At 52.2% G+C, this 23,582-nt stretch overlaps 1 protein-coding gene across 1 annotated transcript in view; it reads right to left on the reverse strand.

The window, feature by feature from the left end:
- LOC130610421 (unconventional myosin-X-like) overlaps window positions 1-12,415 on the reverse strand; it is a 94,526-nt gene extending 82,111 nt beyond the window's left edge. The window contains exon 1 of the mRNA XM_057430302.1: window positions 12,284-12,415. Within this exon, the coding sequence (XP_057286285.1) occupies window positions 12,284-12,304 (21 nt within the window). The 5' untranslated portion in view covers window positions 12,305-12,415. The remainder of the gene's footprint in view (window positions 1-12,283) is intronic.
- Between the last annotated feature and the right edge of the window lie 11,167 nt (window positions 12,416-23,582).

Raw genomic sequence — 23,582 nt, forward strand, 5'->3', positions numbered from 1 at the left:
GCTTGAGACAAAGTGTCCTGAAGCATCTGGACAAGACATTGCTGTTGAGAAATCATCCATTTCTTAAATCACATTCTGACTATCCTGCCTAAACATATGGACAGCAACATGCATTAGTAGATGATCTTTATGCTATTTTCACCAAAGGCTCCTACTACCATCACAGTATAGAGCAAAATGTCAAACAAAACAGCAAAGCTGTGTCTAGAGTTCCAAAAAGTGGGATGAAAGGAAACCTTTTCTAATACCCTCATTCCTATCAGTGCATCTCAATGCCGTCACATACCAGTAATGCAGGAGCACAGAGATGACAGCCTGCCACCAAGTGCAGTTTAATCAGGAGCCAGGTATGCACCCTCCTAGACACACTGCACCCCAATGCCATGGCAGACACACATGCATTACGAGTGTGCCATGCTCACAGAACCCTGCATCGTCTGTCCCTGCAGACCAGGGAGGTCTGGGTTACAGACACTTCCCACACTCTGAATTTGGAAATAAGTTTGGAGATAGAGGCAGCTGATAATCTTACACACAAGAGACACTCCACAGGCATGAACATTGTTACTTCTTAGGTACCATTTAGAGAGGAAAAGAGGGGAGATGGACAATGATATCCCTCTGGTATCTTCAACACCTAGAAATTATCAAAAAGTCCAGAGTCACCCAGACCCTTTGCCAGCAGAAGTCCATGTGCAAAAGTAGTAGTACTCTCAAAAGGAGTTCTTTTGTACCATATTACACCATTTCCGACAGATTTATGGCAGATCCTTCTGTGTGCTGCTAAGGAGTAGAAGACAACACGATGAAACTCCCAGGCTCTGTGGCATTTCAGCTGCCCAGAACTACTTACTTCAGTTTACTTTGATGTTGTAATTGTTTTTACAACAGCAATTGCCTCTGCCCAGTAGAATAACTGCACCCATTTATGTTGTTTCCAAAAGGAACATCATGCTGAGACAGCCAGAATAGGAACCACAGAGCAAATAATTATTGTAACTTCTGCACAGCATAGCCCTCATTTGCTGAAAGGCTGAGTTTGTTTTAGTGCATCTCCTTCCATCAGCCCCTTTTTCTAAACATGAAATTCCCCAAGGAGCCTTGACTAAATACAGAAACAGATGGTGACACCAAAGAGACTGCCCCCACGTCACTCCCCTCTCCCCCCAGTACATTTCATTGATCAGTTGAAAGGATTAAATTGAGCAGAAAGCTTCTTGAGGACTGCCAGGCAGCAAGGCAGAACTTCCATGGGAGAAGCAGGGCAGCAAAGCAGAGATCCGCTGGCTTTGGGAGGGGGTACCAGCTGCCACAGGCACTGCAGATGACAAAAGAACCCCTGCTCTCCTAACACAAGAGTAAAAATCCTTCAGTTTTCAAACTGGGATATAGAGGGTCTCACCCAGATCCAGAGACAAAACAGTTTAACACAGTGAAGCAGCAAGCAATCACTGATTTGGACAGAACACCTTAAAAGACAGCTAAGAAACAGCAGTGATGATTTTGTGTAACCACTTTCCATCAAATAAAGCTGGCTGAATACTGAAGATACAGCTAACTGGAGCCCCCTTATATAACGGGAATAGCCCATCCCCTCCCAATTATTCTTTTAACTAGAAGTTTATCAGTGGGGTTGTTTTGATTTTAAGGGGGTGCAACAACAGCAGATAAAGAAAGAATCAAGTAGTCATGTACTGAAGTTCCTGTATCAAGGGTAGGCCATTCGGATGTTACATGAACTCTCTGAGACAAGCATCCTCATTCCTATGGCCTCTGTAACAATCTGTCCATGAACTGTCCTTGCCACAAAGTGCATAGCAAAGCACAATCTTGAAAACTGATCCCCTAGCATGGGGTTATAATTTAGAAAATAAAGTTGCTTCATATCAAGAGCAGTGTTTCATCAGAACTGGCTCACTCTCACACCATGATGTCTTCCACTGCAGACAGTAAATGCTAAGATGTCATTTTCATTTGTTCACATAAGACCTGGCACTTTGGGACCCTAGACTTTGAAATAAATAACATTTCCTGGTATCCATGACATCAAGAAATCAATTGAAGCCCCAGATTTCTTTGGCCTTCTGTGCCTTTTTTTAGCATGACTGATACCAGAAGTTATCTCTTGCTTTCACATGTCTGCATCTGCATCTCAGCAGATGCATTATACGCTGTGTCAGCTGGGAAAGGATAAGAGAGATCATGTGCACTGTGCCCCAGGGAAGGGGCATAGATGCAGACAAGCAAAGCACCCACACATTAAAGCAGAGTGTGTATCCACTAGTGGGTGCACCCTCATCAGCTATCCAGCTGCTGAAGGTAAAGTAAGCTCCAGAGAGCAAGACACAGAACCTGCAGGTGCCTTTGCCTCCCCAGAGCCTCCCAGCCCAGCAGGAGACGCATTCAGAGACTGACATGAGCAAGCCACTGTTCTGCAGCTACCACCCTTTAGAAACAAGTCTTCAAATCTTATTCTCCTCTTATTTGTGCAGTCTGGACTACCCTTGAATTTTCATGTTCCCCCAGGATATCTCTCCTGAAAACTCCTTCTTCCCAGGCACAAGCAAGGATGAGCTGCCCCAGCTGTACAGCATTTGAGGAGATTTAGTGGCGCTGCCTCTCTCTAACAGCACTCGCACACCCCATTCCTCCTTGTGAATAAACCTGCATACCTCCCCCAAGTAACACGCTCAGCAGGGGCTACAACTGGGATGGGTGCATCAATTTTTCAGGAGTTATTCAGAGAGCAAACACACTTTTTGTTGGAAGACACCTTCCAGTGTACAAAACATGTACACAGTTGTCCGCTATTTCCATTACAGGATGCTTTTGTAGGGTTTTCTTTGTGAATGAACATGGCTTTCAGCCTCCAGATCTACCTGCAAACACAATACTATGAGAAGCTCCTGCAGTGCCTAGTTTGGTTTGATCCCTGATCACTGCTGCAGACATTGTGCAAGAGGCAGGGATGCCTCAAAAATGTACATGTGCCCTGTAAGTCCAAAACAAAAATACCTGTGAGTACTTCAAGTTTTTCAGCTAGGCATCCAAGCCTTATGTTTTTCCTGGTAATGGATCCATACGGTCCTAGGCTTGGAAGCAGCACTGTGCTAAACCAGCTCTCTTCCCAGCCTCAATGGGCTTTGTGGTTGCAACCACAAAGCAGAGATTGGGCTAGAAAGGCCCTTGTAATCCAGACAAAGCCAGGATCAGGTTTCAATAAATGCACTTTTCAACAGATTGATCTAGATGATCATGAATAAGTGATGGTAGAGATAGAAAGAGATATGGCTAATGGATACAAGACTGGGGAGCGGGGGGGGGGAGTCCCTGACACCCTAGACCCATATGGGAAGGAATGCAACCTTGCTGTTTTTCTGATGTCAGGCTGCAATGAAGTCATACAGCCAGTCCCTGGGTTGTATCTGATGAGTAAACCCTGCTGGAAAGGAGAGGCAGTCCTGGAGGCCACAGGTAAGAGAGAGAGAGAAGCAACAACAGCTGAGCTGGCAGCAGCCAACATAGAGAAGCGGGAAGAGGTACAATACCTGCAAGAGCAGGAGCAGGGATAACAGGTACAAAAGCAGAGTTCTTGTGAGACACAAGGATGACACACTGCAGAGCAAAAAGGGTCTGGGCTGCATCTGGGAAGATCCCATGGTTCCCACACAGTAGCCCACAGAGTCTAGGCAGCCCCTGCAAGCCAGTGCAGCTCACAGAGCTGAGCACAAAGCTGCAGCCATGGGTCTTGCAGCTCCAGAGCAGCAACCCAGGCTGAGTCCATGACTCAGACTAATTCTGCCAATTAGCAGCCCCATTCCTTACTAATTAAGGAGCAATGCCCTCAGTCTGCTAGCAGCTCTGCAGAATAGCAGTATCAGGAAAAGGTTTGTGCATTTCAAATCATTGAAGAGCAGTTCGTTACTTCTGGTCACTGATATATATGCACTGCTTCCCATCCCTCTTTTGCCTCCCCCTCCCATCTGTTCTGTTCCTCTCTCCTCCCCCAGTTTGGCTGCTGCACAGTTTCTCTTCTCTCCACTCTTCCTGCATATCTCCCAACTTTAGATATCCTCCAGGAAATGCTTGGTCCTTGAAGGTAGTTCTTGATCTTCCCAAAGGAAGAGCTACCAGCAGCCACATCAGCTTCTTGCTCCGAGAGTGATGGGAGTGAACTCCCAACTGCTTCTACATGCTTCAAGGCTGTCCTTTGCCGTGAGCACAAGGTGCACAGAGAGGAGGCAGGGGTGCATACTTCCAGACTTTACTGCAAGCTCCCTCCAGGCTCAGTTTAAGATGAGCTGCCCCCCTGCAATTCTGCCATGGGCAGAGGAGTCACTGCCCTCCTCAGGTGAAGCAACAATCCTACAGAGTTTGCAACCACCTGGGAACTTCTCACTAGCCTTAAAAATGCATACTAAGTTTAGTTCAGTTCCTAAAAGCTAGCACCAACTCCATGCCTTCCCTACAAGCCCCTCCCCACCTAAAACTTGAATTAAAACTAGTTATTGCCCAGGGCACATTACTTACGTGGGTATCTACAGGTGTGTATTCCCTGTCTCTGAACATCTCTGACACATCACAGCAGCACTGGCTTTCCCACATCCTCTCCATAGCCCTGAAAGGAAGGAGGCAATATGGCATGTGCAAAATCCCAGCTGGCCCTAGCAGAACCTTCACTGACAAGTTAGCAGCTCCAAACTGAGCAAGAGAAGCGGTATCCCTCCCCTGTCCTCAACTTGGACACTGCTTTGGGTCTACTCTCTCTCCTGCCACCAAATACAGTGAGACAGCTTCCTTGCAGCTACCTCCTCTCTCAAATTTGCCCAATGGCTTCATGCTGAAGCTGGGCTGGTGGACAGCTGAGTGGCATTCGTGCTCCACACAGGAGAGCTCAGGGCCTCAGGAAGCCACGAGGATACAGTTGTCTGTGACAGAGATGCCAGCTCCAGCACCAGCACCATGCCTTCAAGCAGCCATAGTGCAATTCATTCCGTAAAAATCTCAGATGAGAGCCCTGAAGCAGTATTTCTTCTGCAATGTTTATTATGCATGATTTGGGATTATGTCCAATACCTTTCTGTATCTTTAACTTCAGTAATTTCCTGCCATGTGGACTTCCACCATCTACTCACACATTATGTGGGAACACTTTTTAATCAGTCTCAACACTGTGAAGCAGAAAATCCCTTTGTCTTGCAGTCAGAGGTGGAAGAACAGAGGAATTCAATCCACCTTCTCTGTCTCATCCATTATTTTCTGCTCTTTTGCCATGTCCCCCCCTATTTGTCATTTCACTAATAAAGTTTTTCAAACTCTTCACATGAGACATTTGATTGTTCTCAGTGTCCTTCATTCAGACACCACACAGAAAGCAAGTGGAGTGCCTATGAGCTGCAATGCACTGCCAGCCAACCCAAAATAAGAGTGAAAGTGTGGAAAACTGGGGGAAACAGCTCATGTAAGTAAAAGACAGCAAAGACAGAACCATATATGTTTCATTGTTTTCTCTTCTAAAATCACTGGGGACAAAGACCTGTGTTAGTAGCAACATCCAGCTACTAGATGGGGGTGGCAGCATTGTGATTAACAATGGAGACATGCATAAGTTTTTAATAAACATTCCTGGAAAGTACCCCTCTTGCATCACATTGAGATGCTGAAAGTGCTTTCCATATATTACTTTCTGGAAAGGATGTAAAATGTTTTAAAAATCAACAGGTCCAAGAGTTCCCAGAGATCTGTCCAGTAAAGTTTCCCACCAGCCTGGTAACACTGAGGAAATTCCAAGAGATTGGAAGGGTCAGAGCCTAAATGGGGGTGATAGCAGGATCATCCCAGTAACCACGGGTTGTTTATTCTGAGAACCCCAGGGAAAATACGTAAGTTTTACCCTCAGTTTTTTTTAGCTTAAGGATACTCTACATGTAATTGTTGCCCAGTGCCAGTCAGCGTGCAAGAAGTCAAAAAGACTTCTTCCTTCTTTACAAGCATGAGAGATAGACTCTCGTGGCACTGCTCATGTAGAACACAGTATTCTGATAAAAGTCAGCCCATGAGGAGCAAACAGTAGCAAAGGGATCTCAAAATCATGACTAATTGAGAGATTTTCTAACAAAATTCTGCAGAGACAGGATTCGTTCCATTTTGTATTCTCATCAAGGACCTAAAATCAAAATCAGTACTAGCAGATGCCAACATCTGGGAATCAGCAAGTACCCACAAAGATGAGACTATTAGAGCAGTACAGATTCCACAGCCTGCTTGTTTGAACAAAACAGAATTAAAATACAGCCAAACTGAAAGGTCAACTTCAGGAGAGAAGGAATGCAAGGAGCACTTCAAACAGAGGAATGTCTTCTGGAAACTCACAGACCCAAAGAGGATTTTGAATTGTTGCACAGAAACTCTCAGGATATTTGGTTGCAACAAGAGCTGATGCACGTCTGGGATGTATAAACAGGAGTAAGGAAGTTAACTGTTTACTTATACTTTGAGGTGTGAGAAAAGAAGCCTTCCAGAGAAAATCTAAAAGAGTCGGACATTTTTGCTATTCAGAAAGACCCCTTGTAATGCAAAAGTACTTGTGAAAATGCTAATGTCATTATGTAGATTTGCCAGAGCTAGGGCTGCCCTATCTAGCCTAGGCACTGATAGCAGGGGGATCACAACAGAATGCGGCCCAAACATGGGCTGCAAACCTCACCTTGATCCCTGTGTATTGAACTACACCTTGGTAAAAGCACAGGAACGCCAGCAGTACTGAGGCTGCTGCTTTGCTACCTGCTGTCTCACCTTTGCCAGCAGCAAAGAGGCAAACCGGTGCTGGAGAAGAATTTCTTGCAGATAGAGAAGTTATCTGGGACGAAACAACTCTCATGAAGCAGTGGAAAAGTAGGATCCAAAAATGGATGGAGCTGCCAGACACTTTAGAACTGAAGCAGGATTTATTTTAAAACAAGGTTGTGTAACCACTTGAAGAAACTGCAAAAAGCGGGGGATCCTCCAGAAATAAGAAGCCTTTCCATAAAGTATGATTCAGCCAAATCTTAATCATTTGCTCAAGACACAGGTAGCAGGAGTCAGCACTAATACACAGCCTTGGTCCTAACCCTAATTTCCACCTTCTTATCAACATATGCTGGTCACTGTATATATAAGAGGCTCTGCCACTGGTTCAGTTGCTGTGATAATTATTGCATTTATAAGAGTTCCCCAACCGACACTGTGCCAAGCAGTACATGGCACACAGGTCCTCCGGAGGTGTTTTTACTGGGACTCAGCTCCACAGCACTGCTGAGCTGTGTGCAATCTCAGATGGAAATGAGGAGACAGAGCAGCAGAGCTTAGGGTAACTGGAGGATAACCAGGAAACAGACTCACAGAAGTTTCAGTCTTAATGATCACATTTAAACAGCTTGTTACCTTCTCCTTGAAGCAAAATGGGAAATAAGAAATTGCAAAACATTTCTGATTATTATGTAAAAAAATGAAAAAAAAAAAGTGAGGCAAGAAGTGAAACCAGAGCTGTACAAGGGTGGTTTTGGAGGCAGTGGGAGCAGCTAGACTGGCCCATGGAGACCTGGCTGCTCTTCAAGTGGGGGCCCCCATCCAGTGCCTGAGCCAGCTCACCCTCACACCACTGATAGTACCTGACAAGGTCACAGCTCATGCAGTCTGGCTCCAGATGAATGCCCTAAGGAGAGAGCTAGCAGGACTCCCTCCCTTCCACCAGACACTTCTTCATGTCACCTTTGGCACAAGAGCTTTCTTCCCCACAACTGCGGCTCTGGAACAGGCAGCCAGGCCCTTTTGCCCCACCTCTGCCTTTCCACCACTTAAACAGTTCTGGGGGGATGTGGCTGGGATGGAAGATTCTGCATGTAAGAACATCCATGCTACACTAACCCCATGGATATCTTCAAGGACAGTAGTACTTCTCTTTAGCTGAACTACACAGACTAATTAAATACAGAGGGGTTGCTCTGTTTGGTATTGACTCAGCATCACATATGCAGCATGGATGTAATAGTTCATATTTCTCTGTCTCTTCCCAGTCCCTCCAGATACTCTTTACTAAGAGGTCACAATATTCTCTGTAAACTCTAAGAGGAGGTCATCGGGGAAAGTCAGCAAAGCACATGCTCCTCAGATGAGGAGAGAGGGTTGGTGGGAATACTTCACGGAGCAGCCTCATTTCTGAAAAAAGATGATGCTCTACCTACTATTTCCTTCCTAAGACAACAGTAACAGTTGTTAACACATGGGCACTCAGCTCACTGTTATCTGGAAAGACAGCACATCACTCATGGTCAGCATCAACTCACTCAGCTGAACCATTTCCCTTATCTCAGACAAGAATCTCTGGAAGAATCTTCCAGCACATCTGGCCATGCTCCTCTCTCTCAGGAACTCCACCTTCTCCCATTTGCAAGGAGCATGGGGAGGGCAAACCAAGCTGTTGAGAAACCTAATCTAGCATGCCACGTACAAGCCCTGCCCAACAGTACAAGCTGGGCTCCCTAGGGACATTGATCTCTGAAAGATGCATCCAGGAAGCTTCAACAGCTCAAAGCTGGTGAGAATCTCATGTACAACCAAAAATCAGAGCAGTCCTATACCTGCTGCACCCATGAATAAGGCAGGCTCTGTACTGCAAGGATGCACTCACAGACAAGTCACTTCAATTCTTCTCCTTACCCATGTATTCTGTCTGCAAATGTTTACACACTGGAGTTCACACCAGGACTGAGGAACCATCAGACGCTTGGAGGACAGCATGTACAGTTGAGTATTACGTGGCCAGCAAACAGCTCTGCTGACCAGCTGATGGCTTCGTGGAGTAGCTTCCCACTTGCATCCAGTAGTCAGCACATGTGCACAGCAGCCAAGGCAAAGCTGCCAGAGTGCTAGAGACCTGCCAGAGCTGCTGCTCCCAACCTCAGTTTGGGACCAAGAAAGCAACTCAGATGCACACATGGTGGCAACTCAGGAAGCCCTCTTCCTCCTCCATGGACTTGACTTTGAGGCTTCACCCTGGTCTGCACGTGTCCCTGGAGAAGATAGCTCCTTTCCTCACCTGCACTGCAGATGTCCCAGGCAACAAAGACAAGAAGGGCTGTAGCCAGGGGAGGATGTGGGGCAGTAAGTGAAGACCAGGTCAGCTGTAGAGAAGACAGCTCAGACCACCACAGCGATGCAGGACATGAACACAAGAACCCCCCAGCCTTTTTCTTACCATGTCAGAAAGCTTAAGAACTTAAGAGGATTTATTTTACAACACAGATGAAAAGCCCTGCAATTCACCAAAAGAGTAATACAGAAAATTGTTTAATGTTTAAAATACCAGCACTTCTATGCCAGTGGCACAGAACAGAAGGAGCACCTTTGACTCCACTGGATGCTTCTGCTCAGTGCAAGCTGACCATAAGGCCATGCTGACTGGTCACTCCAACTGGAGAGCAGAGAGGGATGGGATGGGAGAAGTGTCTCCTTTAACCCTGGCCACAACATTCCTGCTCCTTGGGGAAAATTGGAGAGCGAGTCACATCCTCTGTGTCACCCTACATCCTGCCCGCACTCCAGACACACAGGGAAACCATCATCCGTCACCATGCCACAGCCCTGGTCTCCAGGGCCCCTCCTCCCTGTCTGGGCACAGGACCCCCTGCAGCAGCCAGGAAAGGAGATGAGGAAGCACACATCATCTCAGCTCCTCTGCTCACACCCAGCTGGATCAAAGGTGTCATCCACCACATCTCTGAGCCACGCTGCACACCAGACCTCAGATGGCAGAGGCACACCCCTTTGTGCTGTACCACTTGCTCAGAATGAAGGCCTTCTCCCCCTTGGGACACCACAGGGGGAGAATGATGGCAGCATGCACCCAAACAACTCTCTGTCCCCGGGGTCAGCAGTCAGAGGAGGGCATGCCACATGCGAAGCCCTCCAGCAACATCAGTCTGGCATAGCTGGCCAAAACTATTTCCCCCTTGGAAGAGATAGGACAATAAGTAGGTTTGAATCTATCACTAAGCCACTTACCATAGATAAACTTCAAAGAATAGAAACTCCTTTGGTTCACAGCATGCTGAGGGCAGAACAAGGGAAACTGGGAAGACTCATGGCATCCCCAACTAACTTCAGACAGTGACCACATTGCTGAGCATGGTATCTAAATGCTGCAAGCACAGCATGGGAGCCTGCAAATGCAAGACCAACAACATGCTGGGGTTTAAGCTATCCATTGTCAGAGATGACATATATCCCCTGGGACAAGCTTGGCTTCTGCTGCAGCAGAGATGTGGAGCAACTCCCTTCTGCACAGGCGTTGCCCTCCCACCAAGAACCCCCCACAGAGAAGGAGGAAGAGCGGCTGGGGTGCAGCAAATGCCAAACATTCCCACTCCAGGGAAGCCACGTTCCCTCTCTCCCACCCCCACTGCCTTTCCTGCAAAGGAAAGCTTGATGCTTTCCCACACATGCTCGCCCTGACTCTCCAGCCTTGGCCACCTTGCTTCACCAGGGTTTAAGCCTGTGATTTAGGAGAGATGTAAGACTCCTAGAGAGTCTCTGGCTTCAGGACTGCCCCTCAGCCTTTCCTTGGAAATCCATGGTAGAAACATGCCTGAACAAGTGGAACTGGACAAAGCCGGCAGTTCTCTGCTGGGTGCTACTTGCTGAGACATGCACCTCTGGGCATCCCCTCTCCAGCCTCTCATTACCATCAGGCACTTCAGGCTCCTTGGCAGCTACTCCTGTTGCAAGGGGCCTGGAGGTTCCTCATGACAGAAGGGTGGGCATAAAGGCTCTGGTGAAATGGCCCTTTGGGAAACCGTGGCCTCCATCTGATTAGATACAGGCAGCCTGGGCTTCCAGGAGCAGCGAGTTAATCAGTTAATGGCTGAAAGGATCCTGGGCAATGCGATGTGCATGCCATGGGGCAGCCCCAGCAGCACAGCCCCCGGGGCAGCCACTCCTTTCTCTCTGGGGCCAGATCTCGGAGAACATCTGTTCTGACAAAGAAAGTACTTCACCAAGGAGGAAGCAGGCCTGGGCATCCATCAGCTGCTCCAGCACCCTAACCAGGGGCTGCTCTTGGGAGGGCTTCCAGTTCCCCCGCCGCACCCAGGACACAGCAAGAGCCAGACACTGGATTTAATGGTGTGGAAACCAACCAGGGTTTGGAGGGGGTGGATGTCTGATGCCCCTGGCCCCAAACAGGAGGCTTTCAGAGCTCAGCTGCAGACCTCAGGATGGCCCCATTACCCCACAGTGCCTGCCATACCCACTGCCAGTGCATGGGCACACACTGTCACCCAGGGAGCCAGCAAGGGCTGCCCCAGCCTTGCATCCCCTGCCCCTCACAACCAAAGGCAGCATCAGGCTAGGCTGGAAACCTGCATATACTCAGGCAAGGAAAAAGGCAGAAATAATTTCGGGGTGTCTGTGTTGTGCACAGCACCAGCACATGCATTAAGGCTGGATATCACTTCCCCACGCCCTCCCCCGGGCAGCACGGTGCTCCACACGGCTGCTGTACACACCCAAGGCCAGAGCAGTGGGGCAGGCACAGGACCAGAGCCCACGCCGAACAGGTAGGAGCCTGGCTCCGGAGCCGGTCCTGCCCGCCAGCGTGAAGGTGACTGGGCAGAGGTACCGAGGAGGCAGAGGACCAAGGAGGACGCTCCCGTTGCACGCTTCCCGGCTCCGCACCGGCTCGGCTGTGGCCCGGTGCCACAAGCGGCGAGCCGAGCCGTGACACGCACACACAGGCAGGAGCAGGCTCCAGACTCTTCAGTCGCTCCGGGGGATTTAAGCAGCATGCGAGCAGTCTCTGGGCAGCCATGACTATCATGCGACAAATCCCCCCCGCTCGCAAGCAGCCCTCAGCCTGAATTGCTGGAGCCGCACATCACCAGGGCTCTGGCTCCCGTAACCCGTTTTGCTCCCCACAGGGGCTGCCCCGTGACGCGCTGGCCCCGGCGGGCGCTCGGCGACAAAACCCCCCTCACCTCAGCGCTCAAGGAAAAGTGCGACCGGGACCGCCCGGGCGAGGGGCAGCGGCGGCCCTCGGCCCCGGAGACAGCCAGCCCGGGGCAGCGCTGGGCCAGCCCGGGGCAGCGCCCCGACCCTGGGCACGGCGGCCCGGTGTTCGTCCCGCCCGGGACCTGACCCTGCCAGCCGGCCTCGGCCCGGCTCCCGCGCCTGCCGCAGCCCCTGAGCAGGGGCGCGCAGGAGAAAAGGCAGTCCCCTGCCGCAGCCGGTCCCCGCCGCTGCCCACCTGGCGAAGAGCTGCGTCCATCGGCGGTCTCGCCCTGCACGGCGCTGCCGACCGGCTCTCAGCTCCGCATCGCCGCTGCCGGGCGGGCACGACTCCCCGGCCCCGCGCCGCGCTGGCTCCGCCTCGCCGGCAACGGGGAGCGGCCGCGCCGTCCCGCTCCGCTCCGCTCCGCCCCGGGGCGCGGGGAGCGCGGCCGCTGCGACTGTGGCGGCTGGGAGGAGGGCAGGGGGTGAGTCTTGGTGTGTGCTGAGCGTGTGGGAACAGGGGAGCTGGTCACACTGCTGGGGGCAGCTCGGGGTGCAGGGCGTGGTGATGCTGAGAAAGGTTTGGGGATCTGGAGGCGCCGGCGAAGCCAGTGCTGCCAGCGGATCCACGGCAGAAGAGAGGGACCATCTCTGGACGCAGCCACAGCGGCCAATTGCCGGTTTTGGAAGAGCAACTGATGTCGGATAGAATAGCTAGCCTTCGGGATTTGGGATCCCTTCAGCGGTTGTCATAGCAGGATACAGTGAGAGAGACCGTTAACAAGCATTCTGACAGAGCTTCAAAATCATGTCTCTGAGATCTGGAAGAGCTGGCATAGAGCAAGAGACTGGGTGAAGTTTGTCAAAAAAAGTGTGGCCATATCATATTTCACGAGAGCCTACACTGTGAGGGCGTTTCTTGCAGGAAGAAATTATTCCTTCATTCTGAAAGTAAGGAGATCTAACAGCAAGAGGGGGGACAACGCAAATTTGAGGTGGTTGTTCAGGGTTTTTTGTTATTTTTGTCAGTAATGTGCTTTTTAACTACTTAACACAGAGAGGGTTCCAAGGGAGATCGCAGTATCTTGTCCAATCTCTGCCACAAGACAAAGTCACACCTAGGCCACTGTCTAACCCATGATGACCACCCCACCATCCTCTTCCACTTTCACTATCTGAACCTTTTGGTAAGGATTTCTAATGTATGAGTCACTGTCACTGTGTCCTTCCATTTTGATACCATATCTCTGAGAACTACCCTGGGCATGACTACCCAGCCTCTTTTGTACTTGTGCTGGCTTAGCTTAACCTACACCACTTTTCCTGTTTTATGAAAACATCATGCAAGACGACACCAGAAGCCTAACTACAGCCCTTAACTCACATCTAATACTTCTGTCTGCATGGCCAATTATCTTGTGAGTGTAGGTGATTAGATCAACTCAACAATGTATCCTTGACAGTCCTTACTGCAGCCACACATTTGTCATCAGGCTGTTTCTGCCACCACCAGCCTTCTTCCCACAGAAGGGCAGTTCCTTCTCTGCTGCTGCTGCTTCTGCAGACCATTTTGGCTGCTCATCTACTGGATGGTCACCGCAGGGGGCTGTCAAGCTTCTCACAGCCATGAGGAAGTTGAGGAGCACAACTCTTCTTTACTTCTGCCTGCCTGCCAAGGGTATCCACCAGCACACATCTCCAGATAACCCCTCCCAGATCTCTCCAATGGAGAAACTTTGGTGGTGGTTCTTGTCATCTAAAGCTATCCATCAAGGCATGACCCTCACAGCTGTATGTCCAGGGAGACCTGACAATGAAGTTTCAAGCTAACAGCAAACCTACTCCCAGCAAACTCACCAAACAATCTAAATGCACTTATCATAAAGTTGGGGCCCTACTCTTCTTTCTTTGGACAGGGTCCTTGTGATCTCCTTTTCCCTTTCCTGTTCATCACCTTCCATAGAGTGCTGCAAGGCTGAGTTCCTACACACACCATGGAAAAATACTCTAAGCCCATCGCTGCTGCAGTTCCAACCTGACAGACCTCTCTGCAGCTCTGAGGCAGGGGGCTAACACCTTGGAAAGCCCAGGGCGGGGTAAGGAACCAAACTTTCAAAAGACAAAGTTTTTAGTTGAGTGACACCTTCTAAGAGGGAAGAAGAAGGTGGCTTGACGGAGTCCTCAGAACAAAGCAACTTTCCAAACAATTGAGGCAATAAAAGTCGCATTCCTCAAATGCAGCAGCAGTGGCTGATGCTGTAAGCCCTGTGCTCTATCAGCCTAGTAGAAAAAGAGGCAAGAATCTCCATAAGAAATTTATGTCTGATATTTGCTCCTTTCTGTTACCAGATTAAATCACTAGTCCTACATTCACACAGTCCAGCTGGAAACAGCAGTGTCTGAACTGTCTCCTAACTCTCGGTGCTGCTCACCAGGAAAAGCTACAGCCATCTGCTTCTTCACAGGTCTTTGACAAGCAGGTGAGCTCTTACCTGACATCGCTGCCACCCAGATGCTGCTGTCGCCATGTGCCTGGAATCTTACCCCTGCCACCCCAGCAGCTCCAGGGCTGGATGCCACATCAGTGACATACTGAACATGAAGCAGTCAACAAGGGCTGGCATGGCACCCCCATGCAGGACAAGCCCAGGACCCCTCTCCAGCCCATCAGCTCCTCTCCCTGCCTCAGGGCTGCCTCTTACCCTGAGCCTGGTGGAGTGGCACTGCTTGCATGTACAACAAGTAACGCCAGCAACCTGTTGAGCTCCCAACTCTCCTGTCAGCCCAGCTGCTGATGGCACAGGATCTGGGGTGCCATGGCTGTTCTCTGCTTGTCGGCAGACAGGCTCTAGCAGAGGAGAGCTGGGACGGATGGGCGCCGGGGGTCTGGACAATGAGGTATTGCTGCATCTGCGAAAGGAGCAGCCTCCAGTGCTGCAGGCGGCAGGGGCCAACACTCAGCCGTGGCGGCAGCAGACAGTGAGTCAGCTTCCTGCTGGGCTTTCCATGCCGAGGGCAGGTCGGTGGAGGACTGGCAGGAACAAGCCAAGGCAGGAATTCCTCCTGGACACCAGACAATATCCTAATTTCCTCCTCTGCCACGGGTCTGGCGCATGGCTGGGAGGCAGGCAGGCCAGCATGCCCCTGCTACAGTGAGCATTGACCAGGCTTGGTCTACCATTGCCTGCGAGGTAATGAGTTGTGACGGTCCACAGTGCCACCTCCCCAGTGACTTATCAGAGGAGTGTTCGTAGCGTGGGGGACTGATCTCCTCTGGCATCATCCCTGAGATACTCAGGAGAGCCAGCAGCAGAGGCAGGATACCTTGGACCCAGCTGAAGGCATGGGGAAGAATGGATGAAGGAGGAGGGTACCCATGCTCTGCTGTGCATTGCCACCATGGCAGTCCCCTCCACGAGGCCCTGCTCCTTTGCGAGGCCACCAAAATCCCCTTTGCACAGAGCAGCCGGGAGATGGTTCTCCAAAAGGGGAGAACTACTGAGAAGCAGCAGCCAAAAGTCAAGTGTGTCCCATTGCAACAGTGGCCTCACCCTGCAGAGCACCAGACACTGAGGCACTCTCCTGATGCAGTCTGCACTGATGGCAGGAGATCGGGATACACAGCAGGGCATGCATGACCCTGCAGCTCTAGCCCCCTCCCCACTCCAGTTTCACAATTGCTTGAAATCAGCTTACAAATCAACTCTTGAAAAGGGCAGTTCCTCCCGTCTCCTGTTCCCAGCCTGCAGGAAGCCCCACCACAGCTCAGCCTCGGGCTGCTCAAACCCAGCATGGAGCTCTGGACCTCTCCTCCTGCCCTGCTGCTCACAAGCTACCTCTGTCCCCTCCAAGGTAAGGATGGTGCTGACCAAATCTGTGCCGAAGCTCTCCCTGCTCAGGGCTTCTCTGGGGCTCTGAAGCAGGAATTAACCCAGACTCCTTGGGGACAGGGTCATGTTTGTGCCAGATGTGTCCCTGCTCCAGAGGAATGTGATTAAGACTGCCTGGAGAGGCTCTCACAGGGTCACACCAAGCGCTGCGCCACCTGCTCCCCCAGAGAGCAGGAGGGTGAGGGGGAGCTCTCCTTGCAAGGGGGGCAACGTGGGATGGGGTTGTTTATCTGTGTTGGACACCCCACTGGCTCCCGTCTCACTTCAGCCACCATCAGCAGTGAGCCCAGCTCACCGCAACACAGCGCTGCCCTTTCACACTGCAGAGCCCAGACCAAGGGCAGCTGACCCCCTGGTTAGTCTAACAGCAGTGGAAAAAGCTTTTTATCTCATCCGAGAGCAGGAATGACCTCCAGGGCTGCCCTTCTCTATAGGTCAGGAAAACAGGATGTCTTCTTCATTTTCAGCCTGAGCACAAGAGCAGAGAGCTGGAGCAGATGGGCCTAGAGGGTGTATGCTCCCAGCATCCACGCCACTCTCACTGCATGCCACCCTTTGGCCTCTGAAGCATCCTCCAAGCTGGGTCACTGGAGCCAGCACTAACTGTAACACTGTGACTTTCTACCCGCCCATCTGGGCTTGGCTCTGCTGGATGGACCAAACCCATAATGAGGTGCCTCCAGCTTTCTCTTGCAGATAGAGATCCCGGTCTTGCTCCTCCAGCCCAACCCTTCCTCCCTTTCTCTGCCACATCCCAGGCCACACACCCCCCTCCAGGCAGCAACAAGCTGAGGTTCCTTGCCATGGCTCCCCTGTGCTGCCACAGGTTTGCTTGGGGCCAAAACATAGCTACGTGCGGCTTTTACACCTCGGTCATGAGAAATGCACTCCTGGCGGCGAGATTGCTGAATAAGAGAGCTGAGCTGCACAAAGCTATAATCACAGTCGGAACATGTGGGGATGAGGCCAGCCAAGCATATCCACCTAATTTCCTCTCCTATTAAGCCTGCCCTGCTTTTGTTTGACCCAGACCAAGCCTTGATATTAATGGTGTGATGCTGTGGAGGTCACAGATGGCTCTGTTGCAAACAGCCTGGTGGATTCTGCTTAGCTAGATGTGTAAGCAGGGCTCTGCTCACAGATACCATTGCTGCGGGATTCATGCTCTAGAAAGTGTGTCACCCAGCTGCGGTGCAGGCGTTTCCCAGACTGGGCTGTTCTACCAGATGCAGTTAGCTCTCTGTCTCTGGCTGCATAATAAACCCAGGTAAGTGAGTGGGGAGGTTAAATGGTGTCATGTCACTACCCCTGGTCATGGCCAAGGTCTGCTGGCAGATGCTGGTAGCCAGGGTTCAGTACATTTCCTCTTCCTGATCAGTGCAGCTTCAGCCTGCAAATAATTTCTGTGCTAAAGGAGTGAGCTGTTCTCACTGTGCACCTGCAGCCAAAACGATGCCAATCCATGCCCTGTTTTGGTATATGCATCCCTTATAAATCTCCAGGAGGCAACCTGCAACACTGGGCTACTAGATTAGCAAACCCAAGGAGCAGGCAGGGCTGTCTGTTAGCACTAACACCTCCTGTCTGCCGGAGCACCCCGTTTCAAGGTTCTTTTAAGGATGGAAAAATGACTGCAGGCCCAGTACAGAGCACTAGGAGCTAGCCCCAGCATTTGGCCATCTGTCCCTCCTGAGGATGAGAGCCTGTCACAGCAGGAGCCAGGCACTCCCCAGTGTCTCCTACCCCTGGTGATGCTGCAGTACCCTGTGTGCTGGAAGGGAGGGCATTCTCCAGGGACGCTGGGCTGAGAGATGAAGGCAGTTATCCAGCTGGGCTCCTGCAGCAGAAGTCACAAGACGAGGATTACCCTTCTGTCCTGCTCAGCAGCAAAGTCACATCTGACAGCTCTTGGCCCAGGAGATCATAGAGCAATCTGGCAGGAGCAATGGGGGATGCTGTGCAGGGCTGGTGCTCAGCACTTGCTCTGGCTCATGTGTGTGCCCCTCTGAGTGAGGCAAGATGTCCACGGGTGCCAGCTCACCTCCCTGGTGCTCCTTGCAGGGAAGAAGCTTTGGCAGCTGCATTTGAGACCTCAGGCTGAGGCTTCCCTGTTCTGACCTTACAGCTGCATTGCTCCTCTCTGCAGGGGAGCTCATGTGAGGCACCTCTGCACAGCAAGACACAGAGGCTTGTGGGAAGTACACCACAGCCAAAAGCATGCACCCAGACAGGGAAACCTCAAACAGGCACATAAGTGTGCCAGCACTGTCTTCATTGAATCACTCCCGGGGGCCCCTGTCTCCCTCCCCATGGGGTCCTGGACTGGAGGGCTGGGCACAGCCCTGGCCAGCTCTGTGACCGTGGTCAAGGCTCCTGCTCCCATGGGCAGCCACGTAGAAGTGGAAGCGGAACTGTTAGGGTCAGACCTTAGTGGCTGTCAGAATTGTGTCTAACAGAGGATTTGCTCTCATTTCCCCTTCTCACTCCCTCAAGAGACCATTTACATCTCCTTAGAGTCCCACTGCAGAGCAGTCCCAGCACAGGCACCTCAGCCAGCTGGAGGGCTGAGGAGCCCTGCAAAGATGATGTGCTGAAAGGGACAGGGCAGGGACACAAGGCAGTAGGCAGGCAGTGGACTGCCCAAGGCTAAGGAGCTTCTCTCTTGCCAAGGCCAGACAGGCCTTTGGGACAAATTCAGGGCTGTGCACAGGAGTATTCACTTGTATTACAGAAATGTGCTATCCAAGCCTGTGCCAAGGATTCAGGCATCCCTGCAAGAAAAAAGTCCTTTGCAAAGACCTGTGCGAGGCAGAGGGGCTGGAGAGAGCTGCATCTCTGCCTGTAGCTTCAAGGCAATGCCTGTGGGGTTGGCAACTGGGTCTGGGAAAGGCTGGCTCCAGCATGAGGGACATGTCCAAACCTGCTGTTGCCATGGGGAAGATGCTTGTGTCGGTGCTCAAAGAGGGCAGATCCCTCCCCTGGCAGGCAGCGGGGCCCAGCTCAGCCCTTTCTCCTCTCCCCAGTGCCTCGGCTGGGGCTGGTAAGTCTCTTCTTTTGAGTGACACAGAGGGGAGGTGGATGGAGGGCAAGAGGGGGCAGAGAGCATGGGGCTGGAGCCACAGCAGGGATGTTCAGGTCACCAGTGATTGGCAGTACTTACTGGCGGTCTTCAGCCCTCAGCATCTGCAGCAGTGAGCTGGACTCTCACACCCATGGACTGGGGCTGCTGTTTAGCTGGTCTTGGGCTTCATGCGCAGTGTCAGCTCTGCTCTCCCCAAACTGGTGCAACTCATTTAAACTCACTTGCAGACACTTGTTGGTGAAGGTGAATGCAACCAAAGCTGTTCTCACCCCTGGCAGCCTGCATTGCACGCTGTGCTGACATCTTCTGCCATTTTACCTAACACCCCCCCTGCCCGGGGCAGGGTTCACAAACCCTTCCTCATGGGGAAAAGGAAAAAGTATTTTTACATTTATCTTAATGCATTTTGAGTGCTTGAAAAGGAGACACCAAAGCCTAGGCAAGGACTTATACAGGAGAGAGGGGAAACTTTGCCAGTGGCATTGGTTCCCAGTTTTGTTGTGGAGACGGTCTTAGCTAGCAATTTCCTTAACTTCCTAGACACAGGGCTGTGTGAAGGGGTGCCAGTGGTAGCTTACAACAGAGATGTGCCAGCCCCTCCTGGCTGTGGAAAACGAAAATAACTGGAGCAGATAGCTTGAGTGTACTTGAACCTGAGTGGCAGAAACAGAAACCCATATAGTTTGCCTAAACACGCAATGGTTTAAAGTTATGGACTTGACAGTTTTGGGAACAGTCCTCCTATATTTAGTTCTCCAGGCAGGCTAGGGTGTCTGCTTACTTTTGTAAAGATAAAGTTGCTCTCAAACAACAGAGAGGTGGGAGAAACTGCCGGTCAGCACACAGTCCTGGTCTGGCACAACTAGTCCCCTTCCAGGAAGTAGGAGGACATAAATCGCATCCCAGAACATCCTCAGGGCAGCTGGGGGGCTGTGGGCATCTAGAGTGTTCTCCCCACTCCCACAGCAGCATCCCCTGGGGCTACAGGCAGACTCTCTGCTGCTCTCCAAACACTGCACCAGCATTTTGTGGTCCAGTGTGCCCCTGTTGTGGCAGCACCCAGCAGTGACTCCCTCCTTATCTGGTGCCACAAAAGTGGGTGTACCCCACGGAGCTCACCCCTTGCAGCTCCCTCACTCCTTCTGCCGCAGCCTGTCCCTGTTGCCTTCCTCCCCACCCACCCACTGTCTCTTCTTCAGCAGAGCAACAGGGACCAACTCATCTGAACTGGCCAGATGTGACATCTTTGAAGCACCATGCCAGCCTTTGGTTGCACCAGCTGCTGACTGAGCCCATGCTGTGACCCAGACGGAAAGCCTCTGCAGCAATCCTGCCTACTCCAGTCCATGCATTCATTGCATACTGGTGCAGCGTGTTTTCCAGTCCATCCAGGGCCTAGGACTGTGCGGATGAGCTATGATCCTGGCTGCTTCTTCTCCATCACCAGGGCCCATGGAAGCCCTCTACTCTGCCCTTGAAGAAGAGATCAGCGCCTTCATGAGGCATGTACAGCAGTGCCAGCAGGGCTTCAACCTGCGCAGCCTGTACCATGTGCTGCTGGTTGTGCTGCCACAGAGCCCATCAGGGCAGGTGGAGAGCTGGCACCACCTGCAGAAGCTTGTCCAGGGCCAGCCTGGTGCAGCCAGCTCTGACGTGGCCAACTACGTGGGCTGGCTGGCCTCCTACCTGCACCACCTGAGCATGCTGAAGGAGAAGTTTGATGCCAGAGTGGTGGTCCCGCTCTGTGAGAACTTGTACATGCATGAGCAGCCAGCTGCCTGCCCCGCATCCATCCCGTGCCTGGCCACACAGCTCTTCACCCACCGGCGTAACTGGGGGCTGCTGCTGCAGGGTGGGCCCCTCACTGAGCAGGTCTTCAGCCCCCAGAGCCTGCGTGACCTGCGTGGCTTTGATGGTGTGGGGCCCTTTGTGAAGGTCTTGCGGCTGATCCCCGATGTCTTTCACCAGAGCTTGGCCACAGCGAAACTTGCCCAGCAGTGGGTCCATCTCCATCGCAGCAGGTACAGCCTCTCCTTGCCACCATCACCATCACTATCACTGCCACAGCAGCCACCAGTGCCGGGTAGAGGAGGGCTGGCTCCCAGCAGCGTGCAGCCCCCGCTGCGCAGCAGGGTTCCCCAGCACTTGGGGGGCTTGCCCAACCTCTTGGTCCCACTGCAGTCTTTGGGGGCAGGCAACAGCACCAGGGTGCTGCAAGCCCGGCTGCGGGAGAGCCAGGAGGAGCTGCTGGCCCTGTTGCACTGCAGGGACCGGGCACCTGCCCTGCGTGCCCAGGTCTGCCATGTCACCCAGCGCATCAGTGTCCTGCGCCTGCAGCAGCAGGGCAAGGTGACAGAGCGGTCCCGGCCCCAGCAGAGCCAGCATACGAGAGGTCACCGGCACCAGGCTGCCCTGGCTGAGGAGCTGCAGAAGAACCTGGAGGTGGAGGAGTACCATCACAGCATCCTGGAGGCCGACTGGCTGCTGGAGCTGGAGGTCAGGCCCATTCTCATCCGGAGGATTGATGAGGTAAGGAGTTCACAATGGATCTGCTTGTGCTTCCTGCCCTGCATCCCCGGCTGAGTTGGGGGCATCGCTATGGTCAGGAGAGCTACATGGAAAAGGCTGGACAGCACTGCCTCCTCTCCCACAGGTTCAGCAGCACTGCCGGGATCTGGAGAGGATGCTGCGAGGCCAAGTACTACCCACCCCACAGCGGGCCCAGCTCAGAAATGAGATGGCCACCACCCTTGTGCCCAGGCAGGCTCAGCCCTCTGACAAGAGCCCCATGGCACTGGCCAGTCCCAGGAGCAGACAGAGACCGTGACCACAGGAGGTGGTACCACCACCTACTCCCAGCAGCAGCAGCACTCAGAAGAGCTCAACTGAGGGACATCCAACCCATCACCACATGGGCTGCAGGCAGCCAGCAGCTCATGAGAACCTGGCTTGGCTCCTGCCTGGGAAGAAAACGTAGAGGGAACGTGTGTTTCAATGAGATGTTTCCTCCATGCTTAGCCCATAGCCATGCTGTTTGGCGTGTAGCTACAGGCTAGATAAGGAGATGGGCACCAAATGCTGCTCAGCACACAGGCACACACATGCATGTGTGAATGGATGCAAGCAGGCATGTTACACGTTTCTGGTTAAATACGGGGCTCAGCCTCCCATTTCCAGCATCCAGCATGGGGCCTCCAGCTGAGCCCACATCACTAGCCTGGTTGATGATGGTGGTGGAGAACCTACCTCTGTGCTGGTAGTGGCCCCTCTCCAGCTGAGCCTTGTTGGTGTGGGCAAGACTGCTGTTTTGTGTCATGAAGTTTCAATCAATTTAATTTATTGTAAATTAACAAACAGAAGTGGAGCCAGGCACGATTCCTGTGAAGTTTATTGGTGTAGCCGTTTCCACTACAGTCAGAGGAGTCACAATGCACAGCGACAACAGGCCTCCTACACTACACAGTGAGGACAGGACACACATGGCCACAGACACACAGAGACACTTGTCCCTCCACCCCAGACCCTGTGGAGGGGCCAGGTTGTGGGGCAGGAACCTGCTGTGGGGGGAGATTTCTCTCTCTGGTGGGATATTTCTAGAGCCTCCTGGGAAGGCGTTGAACCCTCCCAGTGCTGAAGAATCCACCATCTCTGGCAAGAGCCAGGCTGATAAATAGGAACTGGAGCAGCAGCTTGTCCCAAATGCAATGGTGAAGTGAGCATCCCAGCCTCCTCCAGAAGGCCACTCTGGCTCCAACCATCAGGAAAAGGCTGAGAGGCTCTTCTGCTCTGGCACTACTCTCAGAGCCAATGGGGGCAGCAATGGAACCATTAACGGAACCAGTTCCTGGGGCAGCTCTGAGTGAGGGGAGACCCCAGGGGACAGCTCTGACAGGTGGAAAGGTGTTTGGAACTGCCCAGAGATGAATGGGGCTGAGTGCTGGGCATGCTGAATGCTGCTCCTTTCTACCTGGAAGGCACCCCTGGGCACAAAAGGTCACACAGGATGCTGGTATGGCAGCAGAATGTGAGCTGGAGGTTTCAGTGACTTCCTCATAGGGCTGCAGGGAGCCAGACCCAGTGGACCACTGCACAGGGAAAGGGAGGGGACCCAAAGGACTGTTTTGCACTCCAGCACTACATCCTTTGTACAGCTTCTTAAATATGGTTTGTTCTCAGGGACAAGAACGTGGGAATCAGGAACCGGGATGCAGCCCAGTGATGAATTTTTACCTCTGCAACCTGTATGGAGGTGCAGAATGGCACAGGACTCCTCTTAATCTCTGCAAGAGGACAGGCACTCGAGGCTTCAGGATACCTGCTTGTCACCAGCCTCCCCTTCCTGTGCAGTTTTCTTGTGGAAAGAGGGTTGGGAGAATCAGGAGGAACCAAACAGCCTCCCCCATGCCAAGCAAGAGCTGAAAACAGTCCTGTGGGATGGTGACTGGACGGATGCTGGTCTGGAGGACAGGGCCAGGGTACTGGTCCCTTCCATCTGCCAGGCTGCAGAAGCCTCATGGGCCAGGGTCTGTGGCACAGGCCCAGCATGAGCCCTCCTGGAAGGAGGAAAAGGAGCAGGAGCAAGG

Source organism: Pezoporus wallicus, unplaced genomic scaffold (assembly GCF_028554395.1).
Source record: "Pezoporus wallicus isolate ANWC-B61680 ecotype Strahan unplaced genomic scaffold, APGP_CSIRO_Pwel_v1 contig_5261, whole genome shotgun sequence".
Taxonomy (NCBI): Eukaryota; Metazoa; Chordata; class Aves; order Psittaciformes; family Psittacidae; genus Pezoporus; species Pezoporus wallicus.